This window comes from Pleurodeles waltl, chromosome 12 (assembly GCF_031143425.1).
Source record: "Pleurodeles waltl isolate 20211129_DDA chromosome 12, aPleWal1.hap1.20221129, whole genome shotgun sequence".
In the NCBI taxonomy this organism is placed as follows: Eukaryota; Metazoa; Chordata; class Amphibia; order Caudata; family Salamandridae; genus Pleurodeles; species Pleurodeles waltl.
The window spans coordinates 269857897-269881070 of record NC_090451.1 but is presented as its reverse complement, the minus strand read 5'-3'; the positions used below and the strand labels follow the sequence as shown (position 1 = coordinate 269881070).

The 23174-nt window shown below is 46.9% G+C and overlaps 1 protein-coding gene across 1 annotated transcript in view; it reads right to left on the bottom strand.

The window, feature by feature from the left end:
• Positions 1-23174, bottom strand: part of NECAB2 (N-terminal EF-hand calcium binding protein 2) — a 1008614-nt gene that overhangs the window by 46269 nt on the left and 939171 nt on the right. The window contains exon 11 of the mRNA XM_069215706.1: positions 19882-19959. Coding sequence (XP_069071807.1) covers positions 19882-19959 — 78 coding nt within the window. The remainder of the gene's footprint in view (positions 1-19881; positions 19960-23174) is intronic.

Genomic DNA, 23174 nt, shown 5'->3' with positions numbered 1-23174 from the left:
CCCGTTTTGCGAGCCGGTAACCAGGTTACCGACTCGCAAAACAGGGATTGGGCATCGCGATGTGCTTTTTGCACATCGCAAACAGCGAAATTCGCTGTTTGCGACATGCAAAAAGTTTTTAACATCTGGCCCTTAGTGCGTGCCGGGCACCAGGCTTTGATGAGGAAGCTTATCACCAAACAAATCTGCCGAAATGCATGTTATACATAGATATAGTAATGCTCTGTCTACCTGTGTATACCTGTCTTGGCAGCACCGTGTACTGGTATGTCCAGATGGTAGCAAAAACAAACCCACGTCCACTGGTGCATAAGTAACAGACTCGGGTGCATCCTTGGCTTGTTCAGACATGGAAATAAGGATGGGTACCATCTTACCACTTGGAGGCACCGACAACTATCTGGACCACGGCATTTGCAAGATTTGCTCTCATTTAAAGGCCTCAGGCCTGATCCTGGATTGGGGTAAGGGCTGATAATGGGCAGCTAATTAAGGGAAAAATAAATATATCAGCAAACACTGAATAAAGATGGAAATATGAAAAATGCGTCCATTTTCTTGCGATAATGGCATTACTCCTAGTCCTACTCCCTCGCCTTCCTTTAAACCAATGAGGCTTCCTGCCTCCCACTAGACCCTCCCCTTCCCTTTAAAACCCCCCCCCCACCCCTACCCCCTCCTGTACAAAAACCAAGCCCAAGCAGCAACTCAGACAGTCCGTACCGGGAGGGCGGGAGGGAACGGAAAGGAAGGCGAGGGAGTAGGACTAGGAGTAATGCCATTATCGCAAGAAAATGGACGCATTACCTCCCGTCCCTCCCTCGCCTTCCTTTAAACCAATGAGACATAGCAAGAAGCACACAGGAGACGGACACTGAGTTGCAAGAAGTTCAATATCATGCACAAAGGCCACCAAAACCCCACCCCTAAGACTTCATAGAGGATAAGACCCGGTGAACCAATACCGACTCCAAACTACCCAAGTCCGACCGGCCAGAATGCCGAACGAATGCCAAAGGCGAGGCCCAAGTGGCGGCCCTGCAAATTACCACCACTGAAATCCCCTGAGACTCTGCCACCCAAGCCGCCATACCCCTGGTAGAACGACCCCAAACCCCTTGATGAGGAACAACCCCTATCAAGGAAAAAAACAAACAGAATCAATGATCTCACCCCCCGACTCAAGGAAGCCGTGGAAGGCATCTCCGCTACGGGCCGGCCCAAAATTTACAAAAAGCGAATCACCCTTACGGAAAGGAGCCACCACCCTCAGGCACTCCAACAAAGCCCTGCGTACATCCAACAAATGCAAACGAACCACCTCCACCAAAGCGGGATTCGGACAAAAGGAAGGAAGGATGACCTCCAGGCGAGCATGAAAAGAAGAAATGACTTTCGGGATAAAAGAAGGCACCGGAACCAGAACCACCCGATCCGGAAAAACTTCCCAAAAAGGAAAGGAACAGGCCAAGGCCCCCAATACAACTAAACGGCGAGCCGAAGCAATGGCCACCAAAAAGAACGTCCTTAAGGAAAGAAGACGTAAACACAGTCCCCCAGAGGTTCAAAAGGTTAATCCGTTAAAACCTCCAATACCAAAGAAAGATCCCCTGAAGGAAAAGAACGTACAGGGCGAGGAAACAAATGAAGAAGCCCCTGAAAAAATCCCGGCAACAAACGACCCTTAACCGGAAGGCTGCGCCACGGACCTCAAAATGCCTGAATAGCCGCCCACTGTACCAGCAGAGACACCCCAGACAACCACAACCGTGCACCGTCCTGCAAGACCTGCATCACATCAAAGAGAGACGTGCCGGTAGGATCCAATACATGCCTCCAGCATCAAGAAGAAAAAAACCTTCCACAGCCTACCCTAAGAAAGTAAAGTGGAACGCCGCCTGGAACCCAGTAAAGTAGAACTTAAAGCCACAGGCACCCCCAGACCCGTCAAACCTCGGCGGGCCATTCCCAGGCCGTCAAGTGTAACCTCCCCTAAGACCTCAACGAGAGGCCGGGAAACTCCAGGGGAGACGGACACAGAGGAAGAGGCCACATCCGACCGGATGCCCTCAGCCGCAGCAATGGGAACCAATTCGCCCTAGGCCAATGGGGAGCAATCAGGACAACCCTGGCCCCCAGAAGCCGCACCCCTAACCGCAAAGGCCTGAGTAGCTGAAACGGCGGGAATGCATACAAAAGGCCCCTCGGCCAAGGACACGACATCCCGTCCACCTCCCAGGCTTGGGGACACCGAAAACCGGGAGCCGAAGTGACCGAGCTACGCGTTTTTCTCGGACGCGAACACATCCAGCACTGGAAGACCCCAGAGCCGAACCAGATGAAGAAACAGCGAACTCTGGATGGAGAAAAGTTGAGAGGAAGTAACACAATGCCCGAACGTATGCATCCCTGAGAGCAGAAACCCACTCCTGAGCCCACACAAAAATCTTCCAGGCCAGACCGAACAAAGCCCTAGACCAGGACCCCCCTTGAAGTATGACATAAGCCCTGGCCACTACGGTGCCCGAACAAGCACCGCAGAACCACCAAATGACCTCGCAGCCGCAATCATAGAAAAGCACGGAGGGCCGTCTGTACCACAACCATCCACACCATGGACCGGAGCACCACAAACTTCTTCACTGACACTGCCACCAAGCCAAGAAGAGTCCGAAACTGAGACCCCAGAAAAACTCAGATCCTGGGATGGGACTAAACCGATAGCCCCCCGTTGATTAAAAAAAACCGTGGTTCTGCCGGACACCAGAACTTGGGCAACCTGCTTCCGAAATAGGGCCTGCGAGGTAGAATGGAGCAAATGTCGTCCAGATATGGATGAGTAAACACCCCTTCTGAATGTAGCAAAGCCACCAGGGGGGCCAGTACCGACGAAAAAAATCTGAGGAGAAGTCTTGCGGCCGAACGTCAGAACACAAAACGGACAGTGCACCCGATCCACAGCAAACCTCAGGAACTTTTGAGAGGATCTTGCCACAGGCACGTGTAGGTAAGCATCCTGCAGATCCAGTGACACCAGAAAGTCCCCACGTCTGACCAATGGAAAAATAGTCTGAATGGACGGCATGCGGAAATGCACTGTCCCGATCCAGGTATTCACCTCCTTTAGATTGAGCACAGGCCGAAATCCCCCTGAAACTTTCAGTACAAGAAACAAGACCGAATAAGTGCCCTGACCCCGTTCGTCTAGCGGAACGTGGGAAATGGCCCCTTTGACCAGTAAGTCTCGCACTCCGTTCAACAATGCTCCTCTCCGTGACCCCCCTGAAGGCAGAGGTGTGGGACGTACCCCTGAATCTGGAGGAACCACAACAAAATCTATGACATAACCATCGGTCACAATGTCTATTACCCAATGATCGTCTACACTGTCCTCCCAAGCTGACAGAAAGTGACACAGTCTTCCCCCAACCGGCCCTCTGCCAGGCCCACAGTGATTGTCAGGACCCCTACTTGAAACCACCCCGGGTTGCAGGAGCAGACTCCTTAGGCGAAAAACGCGGCTGAAAACGTCGTTTCCTGAATGAAAAGGATTTAGCATCCCTAGTAGGAGAAGATCTGGAATGATTCTTCCACCCTTTACCCGAAGAAGAACCCCCTTTATAAGGTAAGGCATGCTTCCTCTCCTTAAATGCCTTGGAAAGCATGGACGGCAATTGCCCACCAAATAGGTTACGGCCTTCAAACGGCAGTCTCAACAAGGCCGCCTTCTCCCCTGGATCAGCCTTCCAGGAACGCAACCAGAGGGACCTACGAGCCCCAATCAAAGCCCCAGAAGCCAGAGCCGAAGTACGGACCACATCTGAAGACACATCTGCCAACAACCAGGCCGCTGCCCCATACCAGCCAGGAGCTCCGAACACTCTGCCCCATCCTGAACAGCCACTGCCAGTTCATCCAAGTCCTGCACCAACGACTGGGCCGCATAAGCAGAAGAAATACCTGCCCTCAGAGCCAGATTCTCAGCCGCAAAAGCCCTCTTAAGCCCTGAGTCCACCCTACGGGCCGTGGCATCAGCAGGCACACAATCCTCCGGATTGACAGCTGTTTTGCCAATCAGGGTAGCCAAACGTGAAACCAGGAGGACCGAGGGAGGCCATACTTCCATACCCTAAAGTAAAGAACGTATCTGAATGAACCGTGGAACCTGAGCCATATCCACATCCCCACTCCCAAAACACCATATCCTTCACAGGTCCCCGAAAAGGCATGGAAAATTCAGACAGCGTCTGATATCGTGGAAATAAGTGAAAGCCAGCGTTGGCGGGACTAAACACAGGAAACCCCAAATTGTCCCGTACATGTGCCACCACAACCCACATCACCTTCCAGGAGCCGAAATCACCCCCCAGAGGACGTAGATGGAGCATCCCCTCCCACACTCTCAGAGGAGGACTTCCCTGCAATTGCAGGAGAATGGGTAGCCTTAGCCCCACTAGGCCAGGCCATCCCCGCATGAAGAGCTCTGGAAACAGCCTCCTGCACCTCCTCCCTGGACATGATGGGCGCAGCACCACCACCCTGAATCTGGGGGCTCCCAGGAGTGGAAATGCCATCAGCACCTCCCTCCTTTGAGGAGGAAGAAGAAAAAATCCTCATAAGACATTTTAAGGGTGTAGGCGGGAGTCGTACCACTGTACACAGGTAACCTGCCGCACCAAAGGTACTTGACCTCGCCACTGAGCTCTAGCACCTGGATTCCGGCCATCAACTGAATCTGTAGGCACGATCTCATCCACAGATAAAATATACAGGGCCCAGGAACCATATCCCAGAACCAATCCAAATAAAGGATAAAACAAGAATATCAGTCAAAATGCGGGCAGAACGCCCGTCTTACCCACACAGAAACCCAAAAACACTCTTCGGCATCCCTCCGCGGCTCCGCGGCGAAGAAAAACCGGAACTGAACGCCCCAGCCACCAAGAGCCGGCTGACCCCGTCAGCCGCCTCCCAGGACGCGTCTTATGAGCAGCCCCGCCTGCTCAAAAAAGACGCGCCCGGTCGAAGCACACCTCGCGGAGCTCCGCTTCCCGAGGAGTGCATCCAACGATGACCTCCAGGCTCCGCCGTGAAGGTAAGTGAAAAGGGAAAGTCTAGCGTGGGCTAGACAAAAAGAACAGGAGGGGGTAGGGGTGGGGGGGGGGGGTTTAAAAGGGAAGGGGAGGGTCTAGTGGGAGGCAGGAAGCCTCATTGGTTTAAAGGAAGGCGAGGGAGGGATGGGAGGTAATGCCTTAAATGCCCATTTCGAAATTCCAGGTGCTGTCACACACGGACACACTTTTCATTTACTATTTTTAGACATAACTAAACAAACAATTGAATGTCATAAATGACACAGTGTTTGCATTATACTATCCGGCCCTCTTTATGAGATTGTCGAATTTGGTGGCTGGTAACATTGCCCCAGAATAAATTCAATTCCGCACCTTTTGGTATTACCCTGGGTGAAATTACTGCGCCCTGCGACTGAGTTTGTGAAATCAAAATAAGTGATAACTTTAATTTCCTGACATAACTGCATGTCTTCCCGACATGTGGAAAAATCCCAGAGCGTGTTGCGTTACACATAATAAACTTTGCATCTAATCCTATATTTTTGGCCATCCCATATTAAGGCCCTCTGTCTTTTCCATTAGTAGACAGGAAGAAAGAAAGAGTGATCTGTTGAAGCCAATGTAACTTAAAGCTCTTGTGCTCGGGTCTAATGTGAGCTTGATGTTTGACTGTCATGTCTGTGAGTGAGGTTTATGGAGGCTGCGACCAACCCATCTCGCCGCATCCCTTCAATGCGGGGACAGTGAAACCTGCGCATTTTCCTGGTACCCTGTAAAAGAGATTTGACAATGATGTCATCACTGTGCGACTTTATCATGATTCATTGCTCAGAGTAAGGATTAACAGGGTTCGTTTTATAATATATATATATATATATATATATATATATATATATATATATATATATATATATATATATTTTAATCACTGTTCCGCAAAGTGCATGAGTGAACTGAATGGCAATCTGTATTTTCAGAGATGTCAGTGAGAGCCTGTCTTGTGCGAAGACTCCACCATGGCCGAACCACTAGCGTTTCAATGAGATGGTTTTATTCTCTAGGGATCTAATCACATTTACATATCTTATTTGCATAGGTTTCCAATTACAAATCACTATTCATGGCTCCTAATTATTTCTGAGCATAATAGGCTGGTTGAGCTGAAGGCTGTTTGTTCTTGTTAGTGAGGACTTCTGCCAGAAATCTGAATGACCATTCCCTGATGAAGTCCCAGGTCGGCTGCACCATCGGCTGCCCTGAACTGAGCAAAATTATATCTGCTAGTCTATCTTGAAAACATAACTAAATTTAGTCTGACAATTGCAACATCAGAAAAAAAGTTGCGTTAAGTTGCAGTTCCTAGGTCAAAGCCTGTGATCCCAGGATTCTATTTTGCAAACCAAAATACATCGTGGCATTTGTAGTCTATTGGTGTAATAAAATGCAGATATAGGCACAGGGGAATATTTTTCTAGACCATTTCACTGGATGAGACACCGATACAATGTTGTGTCACACTTCCTAACTCCACCCTAGTTTGTGGGAGTAAGACTGGGTTGTTTCTGGTGCTCTGCCCACACTGGTGGCACACTTCATACACTAGTGGTATCACCTACACTTACTTCCACTAAGAACACTTCAATTTACTGTTTTATACAGTCCCTTTCAACCCATTTAGTCCATTTCAACTGTAACTGTGAAGGAAGCCCACATTATGAGGGACACTCTTTTGTTAGTAAAAAACAAAATATAGTCATGTATGGTAATAAGATCTTAGCTTGCATTAAAAAAAAGAAATTAGAAATTCACTAAAAAAAAGTGATGCTACAGTTAGGTTTTCAAAGTAGATACAAAACAGACAAACAATGAAATTCACAAAAAAAGCAAACAAAATGACAGTGGACGGAATGCTGAACAATGCAAACATTCACCCCTAGTCAAAAATCCATCATTTTTTTGCCCACTACTCCACCCCAGTTTGGACCCAGCCATATGCAAATCAGTTTTGACCCTGCTCCCCATGGGAACAGTTCAGCCCGAACTGCCAAGCCAGGTCCTCCCTGGACTGGATCCAAGCAACACAGGACGCATGTCTGGGCACACCCTTCCCACTTAGGGTGACAACAGCAAAAAGAACAGGTGCTGGACGAAATGCTGAACAATGCAAACATTCAGCCCCCCCCCCCCCCCCCAGTCACAAAGATCTGGGTTTAATACATTGTTTTTTTACCCACCACGCCACCCCAGTTTAGACCCAGCCACATGCAAATGCATTATGTAATCATTGGCTTTGTGGTCAGTAACTCACATTATCAGGTTTTCAATTTGCTGTCTTTATTTGCTTTAGGTTGTCCAACTTGAGTTTGCCCATCCCATTCCCCAAAGCTTATTTACTGTATTCTTCCACAAACTCACTTTCTATAAACAGGCCTTTAAATCTTCTTTTTATGTTGTCACATTTGATGTGAATTCAAAGACAGAGATCAAGTGTCAGGCTCTCTCTTCCAGGGAGCTTGGGGTTTATTCTTCTTTCTCTGACTTCAAAGTGAGAGAATTTATGTGACAATCCCGCAATATAAGATGAGAAAGAATGGTCTTTTGTTTTCTAGCACACAAAAAAATGAACTATGCTGATGTTTCAGAATATATAATATAAAAAAGTGTGGTGGAAATAAATATTTGTATACTATCAAAACATATGAATGCACAAACTGATGACATTTGCACAAATTTAGTGCAAATGCAGTGGTCATTTCAATTGATATGTGTTTCTGTACTGGCAGTGTGCTACTACACCATGCATACTCCACACTACACCACTCCACTCTATGCCCTTCCACTCTCTGTCACACCACTTCATTCTACAACACTCCAATCTATGACATGACACTCCACACCCCTTCACTCTAAGACACTCTGTGACACGCCACACCACTTGACTCTATGCCACTCGAATCTACATCCTTCCTTCCATGACACAACATGCCACTCCACGTCCCTCCAGTCCACATCACTTACCCCACTCCACTCTACTGCTATCTTCCCAATCACCCCACTCCACTTTGCTGCAATCTACCCCAATCTACTCCACTCCAATCAACCCCACTCCATCCAATCTATCCCACTACAATCTACCCCTCTTCATGCCAATCTACCTCACCTCAATTTACCCACCCCGCCCTACTCACCCCACTGTAGCCCATCTCAATCTACCCTACACCACTCCAATCTACCTTATTTGAATCACCCCACCCTAACACAGTCTACTCCACTCCAACCCAAATCTATGCCACTGCAACTCAATCTACCCCAATCCACTACAGTCTACCTTACTCAAAACTACCCCACTCTATCCCAATCTACTGCACTCCACTTCAATCCACCCCACTCCACTCCAGGCCAAATTACTGCACCCCACTCAATCTAACCCAATTAATACCACCCCACTCCAATCTACCCCACTTCACCACTCAAATGAACCCACTCTGCTATCTACCCTAGTCTATCAATTGCACTCCAATCCACCCCACTCAAATATACTCCAGTCCAAACCACTCCAGTCCAAACCACTCCACTCCAATACACCTGAATTCACTCCAATCTACCCCAGTCCAATTCACCCCACTCCATTCCAATTTACCCCACTCCTCTCCAGACTCCACTGCAATCTATCCAACTCTTCTGCATTATAATCTACCCCACTCCATTCCATCTACCCAACTCCATTCCAATCTACCCCACTCCACTCTAATCTACCACATTCCACTGCACTCCAATCAACCTGACTCCACTCTACCGCATTCCACTCTACCCAAATCTACCCCACTCTGCTTCACTTCAACCTGCCCCAATCCAATCTACCACACTCCACTCAAATCTACCCCACTCCACTCAAATCTAATTCTCTCCACCCCAATCCACCCACTCTACCCTAATCTACCCTACTCAAATCTACTACTTCCCAACCTACCCCACCCCAATCTTCCTGTATCTACTCCACTTCAATCTACTCTAATCTACCTGACTTCAGCCCACTCCACCCCACAGCAATCTACCCACCCCATTCTACCCCAATCAACTCCAATCAACCCCACTCCACTATGATCTGTCCCACTCCAACCTACCCTACTCTAATCATCTCTTTTCAATCTACCCCACTCCAGTCCAATTTACCCTACTCTGATCCACCCAATCTACCCCACCCTAATCAACCACACTACACAGCACTCCAAACTTCCCCAGTCTATCTCCCTCCACTCCACTCTGCCTCACTCCATGTTACCCCAATCTACCCCACCCCAATCTACCCAAGTTATCCCAATCTACCACACTTTATTCTACTCTACCAATCCATCCCACTTCACTCTAGTCTACCACATGCCACTTGATAGAAATGGCCAGGTTACCGCCTGTCCAAGCAAGGACCCTCACTCTAGTCACGGTAAAGGAGAAACACACCTGGTTAACCCCTGCTTGCCCGCTTGGTAGCTTGGCTCAAGCAGAAAGGCTTAACCCAGAAGCAATGTGTAAAGTACTTGTACCAACACACAGAGTGATACAGTAAAACACTACCAAATGGACACCACACCAGTTTAGAAAAAAATACGTAATGTTTATAGAAATCAAACGAGACCAAAATGACAAAAATCCAACATACACAAGTCAAGATATGAATTTTTAAAATAAAGAGTCTCACTCCATAGAAAACAATGGAAACGTTGTTTTTACACAAAGTACCTGGTATGCGTAAAAAATAAAGCCGAACGGGTGAGTGCGAGTCAGAAAAGTCAGCGATGTGTTGATTTCCAGACAGGCACCTCAGGTCCGGGCAGACTTTGCGTTGATTGTTCACACCCAGCAATGTTGAGTTCCATATCCGGTGGCACAGTGTCAGAAAACCATGCTGCGTGGGGTTTGTGTTGTTATCAGCAGCTGCAAGCAGGTGTTGCGTCGTTTCTCCAGCCGCGTTCCTCCAGATCGATCTCCCAGATGTGATGGATCGAGCATCGATTTCAGCCGCGAAACAGGTGGCATGTCGTTTATCAGCTGTGTTGCAGATGGTGCATTGAAAATTTCCCCGCACGGCAGTCTGTGTGTAAATTTCTGTCCTTTTCCACCAGCTTAACCTTTCAAGGGCCCAGGGACTGGATGGGGCACCACTTGGCAGGGCAGGAGTCTCACTAGAGAGTTCAGGTGCTAGCAGAGGTAGTCTTTGATGGCCCTGAGACTTCAACAACTGGATGCAAGCTCAGTTCAAGCCCTTGAAGATTCTTCTTGAAGCAGGAATGCACAACAAAGTCCAGTCTTTGTCCCCTTTCACAGGTACAAGCAGCAACTGCAGGGTATCCCAACAAAGCACAGGCAGGGGCAGCACTTCTCCTCAGCTCTTCTCCTTGCCAGAGGTCCCGCTTGAATTCAGAAGTGATCTAGTTTTCAGGGGTTTTGGGTCCAATACGTATACCTCTTTCTGCCTTTGAAGTAGGCATACTCCAAAGGAAAGCCTCTGTTGTTCACAAAATCCTGCGTTGCTCAGGCCAGGCTCCAGACTCACACCAGGGGGTTGGAGACTGCATTGTGTGAGGGCAGGCACAGCGTAATCAGGTGTAAGTGACCACTCCCCCCTCCATTCTAGCTCAGATAGCCCATCAGGATATGCAGGCTACTCCCCAGCTCCCTTTGTGTCACTGTCTAGAGGGGATTCACAAACAGCCCAACTGTCAGTCTGACCCAGACAGGGCATACACAAGCAGGCAGAGTCACAGAATGGTTTAAGCAAGAACATGCCCACTTTCTAAAAGTGGCATTTCCAAACTAACAATCTAAAAACCAACTTTACCAAAAGATGTATTTTTAAATTGTCAGTTCAGGGACACCAAACTGCATATTTCTATTGCACCCAAAGGGAATCTGCACTTAAATGTGATTTAAAGGCAACCTCCATGTTAAACTATGGGAGAGATAGGCCTTGTAACAGTGAAAACCGAATTTGGCAGTATTTCACTGTCAGGACATGTAAAAACACATTACTACATGTCCCACCTTTAACATACACTGCACCCTGCCCATGGGGCTACCTAGGGCCTACCTTAGGGGTGCCTTACATGTACAAAAAGGGAAGGTTTGGGCGTGGAAAGTGGGTACATTTGGCAGGTCGAATTGACAGTTTAAAACAGCACTGATAGACACTGTAGTGGCAGGTCTGAGCCATGTTTACAGGGCTACTCATGTGGATGGCACAACCAGTGCTGCAGGCCCACTAGTAACACTTGATTTACATGCCCTGGGCACCTCTAGTGCACGTTACTAGGGACTTACTAGTAAATCAAATATGGCAATCATGGAAAAGCCAATTACATACAATTTACACAGGAACACTTGCACTTTAGCACTGGTTAGCAGTGGTAAAGTGCCAAGAGTACCAAAAACATCAAAAACAGAGTCCAGCACACAGTCTAAACATGGAAAGCAGAGGCAAAAAAGACAGGGGAGACCACGCCAAGGATGCCAGATCTAACACCACTCAAATCTACCCCACTCCAGTCCCATCTAAACCACTCCACTCAAATCTATCCCACTCTAATCTACCCTACCCCACTCATCCCAAACTACTCAACCCCAATCTACTCCATCCAATCCGCCCCACTCCAATCTACCTCACTCCAATCTATCCCAATCTACTCCACCCCAATCTACCCCACTCCAATCTACCCAGTTCACTCCATTCTACCGCAATCTGCCCCACTTCAATCTACGACACTCTATTCCACACTACCAATCTACCCCACACCACTTCACTGTAATCTACCACATGCAGCTACAATCTTCTACCCCACTCCACTCTAATCCATCCCACTTCAATCTACCCTACCCCACACCAAACTACCCAACTCCAATCTACCCCATCCAATATGCCTCACTGCAATCTTCCCCAGTCTAATATACTCCATTCCAATCTACCCCACTCCAAACTACCCCACTCTTATCTATATAACTCCAATTGACCCCACTTCACTCCAATCAGCCCCACCGTAATCCACCAAATGTCTCCACTCCAATTTACCCAACTCCACTCTACCACACTCCACCCTAATCTTCTCCACTTCACTCCAATTTACCCCACTGCAATCTATCCCACTTCAATCTACCCCAATCCACTGCACTCTTCCCCAATCTACCCCACTCCACATGCCACCCAAATCTTCAACCCTACTCCTGTCCAATCTACTTCCTACCCCTCTTGCCTCTATTCCACCCTAATCTACCCCTCCCCACTCCATTCCGCTCAACTCTATCACAATCTACCCTACTCCACCCCACTCCAATCTACCCCACCCCAAACTGCTCCACACCATTTCAATCTATCCCACTCCAATCTACAACACTCCACTCAAATCTACAACACTCCAATCAAATCTACCCAGCTCCAATCTAACTCAATCCACCCACTCCAAACTACCCCTCTCCACACCAACTCCCAATCTACCTCAATCTACTCCACTCTAATTATGGCACCCCATTCTACCCCACACACCCTACCCAACTACATTCTACCCCACCCCACTCTACCCCACTGCAGTCTACCCCATTCCACTTCAAAGAATCCCAGTGCACTCCAGTCTACCCCACTCCAAACTACCACACTCCTTTTATCCACCTTCAATCTACCCCACTCCCATTCCAATCTACCCAATCTACCCCACTCCACACTAATCTACCCCACTCCCCTCCACTCTTCTCCAATCTATCCCACTCATTTCTACCACACTCCACTCTGTCCGAATCTACCCCACTCTACTCCAATCTACCGCACTCCAATCTACAACACTCCACTCAAATCTACCCCACTCCACTCAAATCTAACTCAATCCACCCACTCCAAACTACCCCACTCCACACCAACTCCCAATCTACCCCACTCTAATTATGGCACCCCATTCTACCCCACACACCCTACCCAACTACATTCTACCCCACTGCAGTCTACCCCATTCCACTTCAAAGAATCCCAGTGCACTCCAGTCTACCCCACTCCAAACTACCACACTCGTATCGTCCACCTTCAATCTACTCCACTCCCATCCACCCCACTCCATTCCAATCTACCCAATCTACCCCACTCCACACTAATCTACCCCACTACCCTCCACTCTTCTCCAATCTATCCCACTCAATTCTACCACACTCCACTCTGTCCGAATCTACCCCACTCCACTCTAATCTACCACACTCCAATCTACCACACTCCACTCAAATGTACAACACTCCACTCAAATCTACCCCACTCCAATCTAACTCAATCCACCCACTCCAAACTACCCCACTCCACACCAACTCCAAATCTACCTCAATCTACTCCACTCTAATTATGGCACCCCATTCTACCCCACACACCCTACCCAATTACATTCTATCCCACCCCACTCTACCCCACTGCAGTCTACCCCATTCCACTTCAAAGAATCCCAGTGCACTCCAGTCTACCCCACTCCAAACTACCACACTATCATCCATCTTCAATCTACCCCACTCCCATCCACCCCACTCCATTCCCATCTACCCAATATACCCCACTCCACACTAATCTACCACACTCCCCTCCACTCTTCTCCAATCTATCTCACCCCACACCAATCTCGACTCCACTCAAATCTATCCCATTCAACTCCACTTCATTCCAATCTACCCCACTTCACTCTACCTCAATTTACCCCTTCAATCTACACAGTCCAATCTACTCCACTTCACTCTACCCCAATCTACCACACACTATTGTGATCTACCCAATCTACCTCATTTCACATCACTCCATAATACCACGCCACTCAAATCTACCCCACCCCAGTCCAATCCAATCTACCCCACTCCACCTGAAACTATCCTACACCAATCTACCCCATCCAGTCCACCCCACTCCGAACTACCCCAATCTACTCCACTGCAATCTACTTCACTCCAAACTACCCCACCCTAACCGAATCTACCCCACTCCAATCTACCAAACACTAGTCTATCCAACTCAGCTCGAACCTACCAGACTTCAATCTACCCCACTCCACTCAAAACTACCCCACTCCTATTTCTCTTCAGCCTACCCACTGCACCCCATTCCTCTCCAATTTACTCCACTCCTATCAACCCCACTCCAATCTACACCATCCACTGCGCTCCGCTCTTCCCCAATCTATTCCAATCCACTCCAATCTACTCAAATATATTCCACTCCAATCTACCACACCCCAATCTACCCCACTCTAATCTATCCCAATCTACTCCACTCCACCCCTGTCTACCCTAATTCAATCTTATCCAATTCTACCTCCACAACACTCTAAGACAATCTACCCCACTCTATCTGATTCCACTCTATCCCACGCCGCCCCACTAACTTTTAGCCATACTGAACATCAGCAACATAGGTGTACAACATGGCTAAAACACAATTGCGTAGGTGAGACCTATTGCTTTGCCAGTGCTTGTTCATCGCTGCTCCTGTGTGGGTCCATTCTGCTGCATTCGCATTCTGCGCGTACCCCTCCATCTGATACTGCTGCTAGCCTTTATCCCTGCATCAGCTAGTGGGAACGTGGCAGGTATTCTGCAAGTAACACTGATAAAAATCCAATGAGGACGACCAGCCTTGTTGTTCTCTACACAAAGCTCCATCCATCTTGCGCTAACGCTGCTGACATGTTGATTTTTTTTTTGTACAGAATCCATTCACTGTATACTTACAAGTATTTTAAAGTATCTACTTGTATATATCATAACCATAACCCAAAGGTCTCAGACTGCTTTGCAAAGAGAGTACACGTTCAGATATGTATGCTTCTCATACCACTGGGAGTCAATGCCACTGTTAGTTACATAGTCTGTCTATGATTGATCTGAAAAAAGGACAAATCGACAGGTATTTTTCAAAATGTTGGTATAGTTTGTTGGAACGAAACAGCACCTACATGTTTTAATGTAATAATTACAAAAAAAAATCTAATAGTTATTTAAAAGTTAGGAGCATGCTGGTTGTCTTACAATAAACATGCAGCCTGCCAGAACAGCCGCACAGTTCTCTCTACTGAGCATCATCCTTTGCTCTCTAATGCAACACAAATATTTGACTTTTTTGTACACAATGCCTACACATTGTACACATTCCATTATTTATGTTTCTGATAACACTGGAAGCCAATGTTAATGATATTTTTTTTAAATATGAAAAAGGGCGAAAGGCCAGTTAGTTTTCCCAAAAGTGTTGCCGATTGTTTAAAGGACATGTATTTCTCTGCAGACTCACGACTAACTATCACTCTGTGCTGGCAGTTACTTTATCAGAGACAGCTCCCTCTGCCATTGAGAGAGTAGATACCAGTTGTTCGATGGGAGGAGGGCAGGTGAGGCCGGGGCAGTGGGAGTGGCAGGATGTCAGGTATTTATTTTATATGTGGGAGTGGTGGAGCATATTACTGTGGATGATAGTGTGTGGTGGCAAGAGGCCAAGAATGCATTTTAATGGGAGGAAAATAGGGTGTTGCTTACTGTGGGTTGTGTTAAAGGGCACAGGTTTTTTAAAATATTTGAGCAGAGGAATCGAAGGTGTGTGCAAAGGTGTTGGTGGCTTTTCAGAAAACTCAACAATGCACACAACCCCAAAGAACTCTTCGCCGTGGTCAAAGAATTCGCCAAACCCCAAGTAGGAGCTGCAAACATCCCCCTGTCTTCTGTGACAGAATAGCCGCCATCCTCCATCATAAAATCAAGGCCATCTATGGTAGCTTTGGACCCCAAAACTCTCCAAACCCACCAACATCCCTCCAGCTCGGATCTGTCGAACCCTCACAGATCCTGCACTACTGGAACCCCCTTCACAATGGACGAGACCCGCTCCATCATGAGCAGCATCTACTCTGGAGCCACTACTAATTCCTACCCCCACTACATTTTCAACAAAGCCAGTGCCTCAATTGCACCCGAGCTCTGCAACACCCTCAACTGCTCATTGGGGACATCTACCTTCCCTGAAGACTGGGAGCATGCAGAGATCCACCCGCTCCTGAAGAAACCCACAGCTGACCCAGTGGATTTAAAAAATGACTGCCCCATCGCGCTGCTACCATTCTCGACCAAGGTCGTCAAAAAAGCTGTCAACATGCAGCTCTGCAAACACATCAAGGACAACATTCTGGACATCTCCCAATCAGAATTCAGGACCAACCACAGCACAGAGACTGTTATCCTCGCACCACAGATGACATCCACTCGCTCCTGGAACGTGGCCAAACAGCAGCCCTCATCCTGTTGAACCTATTGGCCGCCTTTGACATAGTCTCCCATCACACCCTCCGCTCCAGACTCCATGCAGCAGGCATCTGCGGCAAGGCCCTTTCTGACCGGCAGAATACAGAAAGTCAGACTTCCACCATACCTTTCAGAACCTACAGTGATTAGCTGTGGAGTACCCCAGGGATTCTCCTTGAGCCCTATACTCTTCAACATCTACATGGGCCTGCTCGCATCCATCATCAGAAGCTATGGACTGAACATTGTCTCCTATGCCGATGGCACCCAGCTGATCATCTCACTGACCAAAAACCCTACAGCGGCCAAGAAGAACTTCCACAACGGGATGAAAGCTGTCGCTATCTGGATGAAGGAGAGCATCCTGGCACCCTCCACATCAGCCTGGGATGACTCCTGGTGGCCCACCACACTAGGCAACCTCCCCACCCCTACAAACCATGCACGTTTCCACTGCTTCATCCTGGATTCATTGCTCACCATGACCCGACAAGTCAACAATGTCACCTCTGCCTGTTTCCACACCCTCTGACTCCTCCGGAAGATCTTCAGATGGATCCCAATTGACTGTCGCAAGATGGTAACCCACACCCTGGTCACCAGCAGGCTCAACTATGGCAACACCCTCTACGCCAGAACCACCAAGAAGAACTTGAAAAAACTGCAACACATCAAGATGTCTCCGCCAGACTCATCCTGAACATCCTCCACCACGAACACATCACCGGACACCTGAGAGATCTCCACTGGCTCCCTACCAAGAAGAGGATCAATTTAAATCTCCTCATCCACGCATACAAGGCCCTCCACAACCTGGGACCCACCTACCTCAACCACTGCATCACCTCCTACTCCCCGCCAGACCTTTCGGCTCCTCCCAACAGGCACTTATCACTGTACCCCGCAGTCAGAGGACCTCGGCTGGAGGAAGATCCTTCACCTACCTCACGGCAAAAGGCTGGGACACCCTGCCTCTCCACCTCAGGCAGTCACCATCCCTACCTAAATTCAGGAAGAACCTTAAGACCTGGCTCTTCAACTGAAGCTCAGAGGACCAACCCCACAGCACCTTGATACCCTTACTGGTGAGTAGTGCACTTTGCAAACACTGATTGATTGATTGATTGATTGAATAGTTTATTTTTTTAATATTTATGCACAGAATGGATGCTCTTGCCTGTGTTGGGTGGTGGCACCTGGCCAGTTACATCTTTTGCGCATTAGCGTCTACAGCAGATGAAAGAGGACAAGAAAGGGCATGTTATGAACGGCTTTCTCGTGCCTCCTCTCCCCTTAAAAATGAAATGGTTGGGACTGAAAGACATTCTCCAGTGCCCATGTGCCCCAGCAGTTAAATAGAAATGTTCTTCTCTTAGTGTGACACTGTTGAATGTGCGTGAGAATGCCACTTTGCAAGGGGCTAAGCACAAGACTCTTTTTGTTTGTTTTCGGCTGCAAGGCCGCATAAGTTGGCTTCAACTTTGTCTATAAAAGCAGGGCCACTGTCTAAAGGCTGTCCTCAGAAACACAGCCTTCTGGCTGAAGTTACATCAGGCAAGGCTGCTTCTGGTGACCGGTTTCAAAATCTGCAAAGTTAAAAGCCCAAGCAATCTTCATGCATCAAGGTTGTCTTTAGCACATCTTCCTCTGTAGTAGGGCCAGAATTAAGTTATAATAACGAATCCATAACATAGAAAGTCTTTACAGAGAATTCCCCACCACCAATCACGACAACTAGCTTCTTTGTTACATTGGGGTAAATTATTTTTGTTGTAGTCATGAAAAAGTGGGAGTTTGAATATGGTTTCGTCAAAGTTAACTAAATGTTAGACATAGGTTTATGGTTAGGTTGATAATGGGTGTAGTTTCGGGATGTATTTGGGGTGTTACACCCTCTTAATAAATGCATTTTCAGATAAATAGTTGGGTGCAGGTGCTTTCAGTCAGGTATGGTGAAGTGTCTGTCGGATTTCATCAGGGATTTTAAAAATACAAAGACAAAAACGCACACACACTCTCCTCTCTGTTTTGAAAATCTCCAAAAATGCTGATTATTTTATAAGATATGTTTTCTCTTTCTTAGTACCTCTACCAATCCGTGTTCCTTTCCACTGCCCCTTAGACGTCTCTCATGCACCCTGCTTGTCATATAATGTATTTTAACAGTATATTCCCATGTGATTGTTGGAAAAACTGAAGCTCACACCCTTCCAATCTTACTGACCAAGCTACGCCCCTGGTTGATGATAAAAAGAATGGTAAGTTAAAAAGTAAATGTTGGGGTTAGGTGGAAGTGAAGACATTGGTAAGAGTACACTGAGGGTCAAGGTAAGGGTTTCACACATTAAGATTCAGTGACACATGATAATGTTTAGGGTTGTGGTTGTCATTGGGGTTCGGTGTCATAAGAGAGAGTATGGGTAAGGGAGAATAAAAATATTTTCTTTGCAGAGGAAAAAAAGTATTATCAATCAACATTTGAGTTAGAAGGGTTTTGTGGGAGATTCTGCATAGATGTTTTCTTGTTATGATGCTCTCTGCAACAACATTGATCCGGCACTGTCAACGGGGAAACCGTGGTCCACCAACAATAACACCAATCCACAGGCCAGACAAAGGGATGCACCTAGTTCTTAACCAAGGATGAACTACGGTCCACGCCAAATACATCTCCTTACTTTTCAGAACCCAAATCACGTACATATATGGTCCACTTCATATGTATTTTAGAATGCGCTGACTATATAACTCTTTTGGGTCTGAAAACGCAGCTATAGGCAATACAGTGAAGGACACAAGGGCCTCCTAACAAAACAGCAGAACAGTGAAACAAAAAGCCCCGACAGCGAGGCACACACAGAGAGTACAGCACAAGTGCCAAGCAGAAGGCTTAGTGACCGGCAGAGAATCCACTGCGTGATTCAGTATCATGGACTGCCTAGGAGATGGCCCAGAGTGCAGGGTAGTCAGCCATCTTCAGCACTTCAGCTATTGTGCACTGTAATGCTCTGACTTCCGGCCAGGAAAAAAAGATTCTTTGTTACATTGGAAAGAATGTGCTTTATTGTTGCTATAGTTCTCTTTCTTGCTGATTTCTGTTTGCTGGTGACCCAGAGTGATCGAACTTTGTCAACTCAACATTTGCAGATTGAACATCGTGTGCATTTGCAGCAGTCAATTGTTTTATACTGAAAAGATTGTTTGTCGTCATTACTTGTGTCCTTGAGTTCTGAAAGGCACATCGCTTAAGTGACTTTTTTACAGTAACTGAGAATTTAGTTCTCTATTTCAGAATTATAAGTGATTTTGATCAGAATCCGATACATCCTTCAGATTACAAAGGAACCTTCATAAAGGATGTGCTTTGCAATGGATGTCAAAAAAGGCTTCTCGAATCTTTTGTGACCACTGTTATCCCTGACGTTTGTTTTACTCATTAGTAGAGATGTTCACTTGAGCGATACTCATGTCTGTCACAACACTGGTGCTGAAAACCAAGCAAAAGGCCACCTACCTCTTCCACTCTTGCTCAGTCTCCCAAAACTCATACACAATAAAGGTGACGCCGTCCGGCAGCCTGACCGCAGTGACACTAGAAGAGAGGAGGAAGTAGTTAAAATAAGCTAACAGTTAAATGAAAGTTGTGTCTGCTTGGTTTTTACTACTCAAAGCTTTACTTGGCTATAAGCTAGTGTTCAGTAGAAAATAAATACTTTTCTTCATTTGGATCATTGCTAATATTAAGGATGCTAAGGGCCTGATTCACAAACTATGCTTTGAAGTACTACAAAACATACAACCAAGTGCTATTCACATACTCCATGTGGATTTTACGCCTCTGCATTACCTATACTTATAAATGTGGAATCCCCCACCCTGACTGCAGAGTATCCGCACATGTAAGTATACATTTTAGTAGTGAATGTTGGAGGAGCGCAGGGAAGTGGCTTAAAAAAAGGGACAGATGTACTACAAAATGGAATGGGATTAGAGAGAGCAGGAGGGGCTTAAGGAGGTTCAGGGAGGTGTTTAGGGAGGGACTTTACCCACCCACACAAGAGTAAGCCAATTACTTTTAACAGGTGATGGAAACATGTAATTTACACTTTTGTTGTAAATTGACACTCGGAGTTTGAGATTACCGAAAAATAATAAACTTGTAAATTACTCAAAAGTGTAAGTTACCTTTGTGAATCATACTCTAAATATTCATGTCTGTATGCCGGGATCTTGTGCATTTGGGAAAAGAGATTTTTTTTATTTTTTATTTAAAGAAGATACCATTATTGGGGAACTACGATTACAGGTAAGTAGTGTTTCTCTTCTCCATGTTGGAATCTTCAATAACAGTTATAAATCCTAAAGCTCCGTAACTGGACTTAAGGATCACGGCAAATAAACAGGCAATTTTGGGGGTTTATGGACTTAGTAGAGATAACCTTAATTGACACCTAGGGTCACAGTTAAAACAATTTACTTCCCCATAACTTATGCACCTTAATCCCCCTTCAGAACTACATCAAGGGAATCCAGTCCCTGACATCCGTACAAAAAGGCAACATTTATAGGGAACATGGGTTCACTACTGCACATTTGAGAGGGTGGATTTGATCATCACCTCCACGAACTAATGATACATAAAAGCATTATCAATATTGCAATGGACTCCCATTATAGCCTATTGTGTTATGAAATGTGACGCCCATCCTCAGATAAGTGGGAGAAACCAAAGGTTCAAGAATTGGTAGACTTTTTTCGCTCATCACTGCTGAATTCTATAGCAAGTTTTGAAATCTAGGTGTCTCCCATGTTGTATTTCATTATTCCTGGCCACAGTGTCACCATAAATGGAATTCAGCCAACCATGCATGTCCTTTGCCCTATAGTTTGCTTTCTGTTGAAGTTTCACGTTGTTCTCACACAAATAACCAACTAAATGAAATAGTTATCATGCACCACAATGTTCAGGCTCAGATTATCTTGCGTTCCTGGTGCAACATACTTTGAGTAAAGTTGCCAAAGTCACTGGCCGTACAATCCTAGCACCTACGTCTGTTGCATGCGCCCAGGTTTCGTTACCCCTCAAGATTCCTGAGCCTCGGTTTCTTCTCGGTGTCCTACACTACAGCAGTCCCAGCCAGCAGCTCTACCAGTGTAGCAACACTGACATCAGCCACAGAACACAGAAACTTTGCACTTTAAAGATATTCTGACTTCTTAAAAGTATGTTTGAGAGGCTCTGGCACCTGCTCCAAAGGGGGGCTCCTTGCCAGTGAATTTTCCAAAAGGGTCTTTCCAAGGTAATCCTTGTGGAACATCCCACCTGGCATCAGAGCAGCACCAGCCCTTCTGGAATTCAGGACAACCTGAATCCTGGCCTCTTCAGTGAGAAGTATCTCAGATGGCCTGACTTCTCACCCTTTGCAGCAGCTCCACCTTTTACTCTCTGTCCCCACTTTCTTGCGTATCCCCAAAGGGACTTGTCCCCAGTACAGCGTTAGCCTGATAGGTTTGTGCTATACAAATACCAAAACATACATACAGCAGATTCTTGCTGTGCATGGACACACTCCAGGTTTTGTGCATAAGCACATTTCAAAGTGGTTCGGAAAGCATTGCGTGTGCAGTCACAAATGGCTGTTTTGCGTCAATGAGAATTGTTTAAACTCATGGATCAATTCTGAGTGGCCTACTGGCAGCCAATCACAAAGACTGGATGAGTAGATTCAGTGACGTGCTTCACACTGCAGCACACTGTGCCCGGGCAGACTTTAGTGTGGTGAGAAAGCTTCAATGTGATGTGCCTAGTGTACCGCGCGCTTCAGTATAATGGGAGCTAGTTACCCTCAGGGTGCTATGCACACCTCTCTATGATATGCTTGCTGTGCTTGAACATACTGCAGTGAAGTAAAAGAGCACACTGAAACATGCTGGCTGTGAGCAGACCAGTGTAATGTGTGTGAACACAAGGCAACATGCTGTTCAAGTGCACACATCTCCGTGATACAACTGTGTTGTGATGTCTAGGGGCACAATGCAATGTCTTCACCATGAGCACGATGCAGAGTGCACACTGCATCATGCTTTCTGTGGCCAACTGTCAGCGTGAAGAGTGTGAAGACACTGCAGAGTGATGTACGTATGCACACTTCAGTGTTAAGTCCATGAGCACAGGGCCGCATGATCATATTGAAGTGCAATTTAAAGTGTGTGGGAGAACAACCAAAACCCAAGAATTTTGATGTATTTCAATGTGCCGCCAGAATAGTGTCAGTAACAGGAAACTCAAATTTATTTTTGTGTTGTACTATTGAAATGCAATCAAAATCCCCATCACGGGTGGGCGGGGACTATTTGGAGTAGTTGACAAACAAACAATACCCAAATGTCCATCTACCAGCCTAGGGTTAGCGCATGCTTTCCAAACGGGTATTTTGTGAGCAGGCATGTCGAAAGGCTTTGGAGGGCCAGGAACCAAAAATGTTGATCGATGTCCGATCTATGAAGCAGCTTCAAACATGTACCCTGGAGGCCTCGAAAATACAGTGTTTAGCACCACCTACTGGTAATTCTGCGCCAGCAGCATCACAAAGGAACAGGCCAGGGCTGCTTTTATAACGTAAGGACTGTGCGTGGCCTCCAAAAGGCTTAGGGCCCTGGGCAAAGAGCCAGGGCAGCCCTTCCCTGGCGACGGCCCTGTTTAGGAGTCAGAATGGCTACCCAGTCAAAGCTGGTCCCGAAACATTAGATTCCCGCGATCAAATCCGCGCCTACACTCGGAGGCCTCGGCGGCTTGTGCTGTGAAGC